Below are 4,542 nucleotides of genomic sequence, written 5' to 3' on the forward strand. Positions count from 1 at the left end.
CCTGATGTCCACAACCATCTTTATTTGTGTCTACAGTCTACAGGAAATCTTTCCTTGTGTCTGCAGTCTATATGTCCTCTTTACTGGTGTCTACTGGTAATCTTTATTAGTAATCTTTCCTGGTGTCTACAGTCTACTGGTAATATTTCCCGGTGTCTGCAGTCTACAGGTAATCGTTCCTGGTGTCTTTAGTCTACAGGTAATCTTCCCTGGTGTCTACAGTCTACTGGTAATATTTCCCGGTGTCTGCAGTCTACAGGTAATCTTCCCTGGTGTCTACAGTCTACGGGTAATCTTCCCTGGTGTCTACAGTCTACGGGTAATCCTTCCTGGTGTCTGCAGTCAAAATGTCATATTCCCTGGTGTCTACAGTCTATGTGCCATCTTTCTTGGTGTCTACAGTCTTCATGCCACCATTCCCGGAGTCTGCTGTCTACATACTACCTTTCCTGGTGTCTACAGTGTATGTGCCATCTTACGTTGTGTCTACATACAATTTCCCTTGTGTCTCCAGTCTACATGCCATCTTTCCACATGTCTAATCATATATGCCACCCTTTCTGGTGTCTACAGTCTATATGCCACCTTTCCACATGTCTAATCATATATGCCACCTTTTCTGGTGTCTACAGTCTACATGCCACCCTTCCCTATGTTTAGTCTATATCCCCATCTTCCCTGGTGTAAAAAGCCTACATGCCATTTCCTTCCTTGTGTCTACAGCCTATATGTCATCTTCCATAGCGTCTACAGTCCATCTTTCCTCGTGTCTACTGTCTGTATACCATCTTTCCTCGAGTCCACAGTCTGCATATCATGTTTCCTCGTGTCTACAGTCTATATGCCATCTTTTCTGGAGTCTACTGTCTATAAGCCATATTTTCTAGTGCCTACAGTATTTATACCATCTTTTCCGGTGTCTACAGGCTTATTGCCATATTTCTTGTGTCTGTAGTCTACATATCATCTTTCCTAGCGTCTACAGTCTATATGCCATGTTTCCTGGTAACTACAGTATATTTCTTTCCTGGTGATTACAGTCTGCATGCCATCTTTCCCGGTGTCTGCAGTCATTATACAATTTTCCCTGGTGTCTACAGGCTACATGTTATCTTTCCTGCCGTCTGCAGTCTATGTGCAATATTTCCTGGTGTCTGCAGTTTACGTGCAATCTTTCCTGGTGTCTATCGTCCGAGTGATACCTTTCCTGGTGCCTGTAACGTACATGATACCCTTCCCAGTGCACATAATACTCTTACGGGTGTCTATAATCCATATACTGCCCTTCTTGGTGTTCATATTATACTTCCTGTTGTCTATATAGTCTACTGAGAGAAACAGAATGAATGACAGACAGACGGACAGACTAAACGTTACACAGAGACAGAAGCACAGTCAACTAAATGACAATCCAAAAGCATTTCTAAACCAGTGATCAGTCTTATTCGTGTCAACAAAACAACCATTATGGTAACGTGTTATGTATGTGTGTGTGTATATATGTATTCAGCGGTGCAGATGGTGCGTATGGCTCACCTGCATGACAATCTCGCAGCGTTTGGGAACATTGACAGTCACTTCGCAGGACAGCCGCGACCCAGTGACTGTACTGCTGGTTCCAGAAAATCCAGCAATCACTGTCGCCACGTAGTTGTACACAAAACTCCTACGATGTCGAAACCATGTTTCTGGATGACAGGAAAGGTTTTGAAGGTTGTAGAGGAAAATTTGTCATTCTTTTGTTTTGCAGACAATCTTGTTTTATGAAATAATTTGTGCAATATATTCTGTAATATTCTGTTGTGACAATCTGAACTGTGAATGCTTCTGTTTGGAATGAATAGTACCTACCTAAGGATAAAAAACAACAACAGACAAATAGATAACACGTATACTAATTAGAAGGCTTGGTGGTAACTGGAAAACAATATAAGCCGTTCAAACACAGTGACCAGGGGTATCTGATTTCCCTCTGAGGTAGAGAACCAACTGTATGCTTTATATGACTGACTGCAGTTTAGTCCTCTGAGGACTCGTGAAATATTTAAAATAATAGAATCAGACACCAGTCATAATGTGGTGGTAATCTCAATCACACCTGGAGAAAAATCACATCACAGCCATAGCTTCACACTCAAAGGTGATGTAAAATGACAACAACAACAATAGTAATGATAATAATGATAACAGTGATAGTAATGGTTATGATGATGATAATAATAATAATGAATAGGAAGGAAAGAAATTATGCAACAACAAAAATTCTCCGAAGGGATGCTATCCACCCCTCTTTGACCAAATCAACACAGAACAGAACAATGATAATGAAAGTGGAGAAAACAAGAGCAGATATCAGTTAAGCATTTCTCGTCATTACAAAAAAAACATACTCACAAAGATAAACACTAAAAAGAAGTTAATATAAACAAACGTTAAAATGAAACAACTAATGAGGTGGAGAGTTGGAGAATATATATGTAAACAAAAAAACAACAAAAACTGGCTTTCCTAAGTAAGCGATCTGTCTGTCTGTCTGTCTGTCTGTCTGTCTCTCTCTCTCTCTCTCTTATATATGAACGAAGACATCAGGGCCTGGATTTAATATACATTCTAGAGATGTGACAAAAAGACAAAACATTCCAATAGTGATAGAGACAAAACAGTCAGTCAGATAAGAGAGGCAGATGTGGATGCATGCACAGTCAGACAAACTACTCAAGTAATGCCCCATACAACCTGACTGCCCCTCCCTCTCCACCTTACTTCCCGGCCCACCTCGCACCCACAACCCCCATCCACGTCCCCCATACGAAAAAAAATAAAAGTTGAAAATGAAAGGAAACAGAATGGGCAGGTTGATGAATGAATGTCCACAATACGAGAAAATCTGACAGAAACAGAGGAATACAGCCAGAGAGATTGCTAGCAGGAGGGACAGCCAGTGTCAGAACATACCAGCAGAATCACAAGTCCTGGGTTTGGGAATTTGTTGGCGACTTTCAGCACTGCCTGTTGAACATAGAAGTGGATGGTTCATACAGCCAATGGTAGTTAAAAAAAAAAAAAAAAGAAAAAAAAAGGGGGGGGGGAGTATTTTGAAAAACAACAACACTATAACAAGAAACAAGTGCAGGCACTTTAATCATAATTTTTCTTTTCTTTTCTTTTGGTCTCCGATTTGGTTTCTTGGTGTGTGTGTGTGTGTGTGTGTGTGTGTGTGTGTGTTACATAACTCGGACCAGTCGTGATTCGAATGTGTCGGCAAAAGGGAGATAGTCTATGATGTCATAATCGCCATTCAGATGTGCATTAGTTTGGACACAACGGTGTCAACAGCACACTGCAAAGAATACAGAATGGTAACGCCATGTCTCAATAATACATTATTCACTGGTCTCTACAGTCGAGCATAAATGTCAGAAAAATAATATACACATCTATTTGGTTTAACACACGCGCAATATACATGCGAACGTAACCCAGATTCTACTTCCTTTTTCAGTTTTAACATGTGAAAAAATGTCAATGTGCGAGAAATTCGTTTCCACTGGCGTTAGAATAAATTTTCATTCCATTTTATGACAGTTCATTACTTATTTTGGTTGGATTCTTCTTATGCAGCAACTTTCAGATTTGCAAAATGACAGTGAACACGAATGAACATCTCATCTTTTCCACTTAATATCTCTGGCTTGCATGAAACTTTCTAACTGGGAACCGAGAACTATAGACACCACTTTTGTATTTGCTTATGATCAAAAAAGAACACGAAAACACCATTTGAGCTTTCGGAGCTCTGATGCTCCTTCTTCAGCAGCCATGTTTATTCAGTTGCTAATGATGTCAATAGTTGACGTCACGGCATACGTCACAGCTAACAGAAAGAGTTTGCTGTGAGACGTCAGTTTCCCAACCACTTTCGGGTCTAAGACTGCCGACAATTGCATATCAGATTAATTCAAATTACACACGGGGCGTAGCGTATCCTCACACAATCATCATCATCACCGTCGAGTTAATACAAAGGTGATTCTAAAAATAAACATAGATAACTTAAAAATTAAGATTTAATATTCAGCGTTACTTGAACACAATATATGGTAAGTATTCAACATTTATTTAATCAAAGAGGAAATCAAACGCTGGATTTCTCCACGAAGGGGCGGTGGTCAATACTTACTCTCACCTGTTAAAGTCACGGCCACACAGATTAGAAGAAGCCAAGAGATCCTGTCTTTGTCTGGAGCCATCGTTGAGTGGTCTGGCCGATCTGTTTGGCAGACGTGAAATGACATATAGGTCTAGTCGATTGGTCCAGAGGAAATCTCGTACACTGCCTGACCTCAATCATGCTTGATGAAGACGGCCGGTATAAATGATAAGATAGCAGTTATCACCGAGGCCCAAATACCCCCCTAATATCCTTGGCAGACACGACGTACTTGTTATTATCTCCGCTTCCGAGTGTTAACCCGAGTGTTAGATAAAGGACGGTGACTTGATGGCGTGAGTAGTTTATCTGCCCTTTCTTTTCAAACAGTC

At 40.5% G+C, this 4,542-nt stretch overlaps 1 protein-coding gene across 2 annotated transcripts in view; it reads right to left on the reverse strand.

Moving 5' to 3' along the window:
- LOC143294853 (apolipoprotein B-100-like) overlaps nucleotides 1-4,311 on the reverse strand; it is a 143,440-nt gene extending 139,129 nt beyond the window's left edge. The window contains exons 1-3 of one of the 2 annotated variants that reach the window (XM_076606358.1): nucleotides 4,187-4,311; nucleotides 2,956-3,009; nucleotides 1,537-1,688 (exon numbers count right to left, since the gene is read on the reverse strand). In XM_076606358.1, coding sequence (XP_076462473.1) covers nucleotides 1,537-1,688; nucleotides 2,956-3,009; nucleotides 4,187-4,295 — 315 coding nt within the window. In that variant the 5' untranslated portion in view covers nucleotides 4,296-4,311. Of the gene's footprint in view, nucleotides 1-1,536; nucleotides 1,689-2,955; nucleotides 3,010-4,180 lie in introns of both variants that reach the window. The other variant, XM_076606359.1, reaches the window with a different exon arrangement.
- Between the last annotated feature and the right edge of the window lie 231 nt (nucleotides 4,312-4,542).

The sequence above is a fragment of the Babylonia areolata genome, chromosome 20 (assembly GCF_041734735.1).
Source record: "Babylonia areolata isolate BAREFJ2019XMU chromosome 20, ASM4173473v1, whole genome shotgun sequence".
Taxonomy (NCBI): Eukaryota; Metazoa; Mollusca; class Gastropoda; order Neogastropoda; family Buccinidae; genus Babylonia; species Babylonia areolata.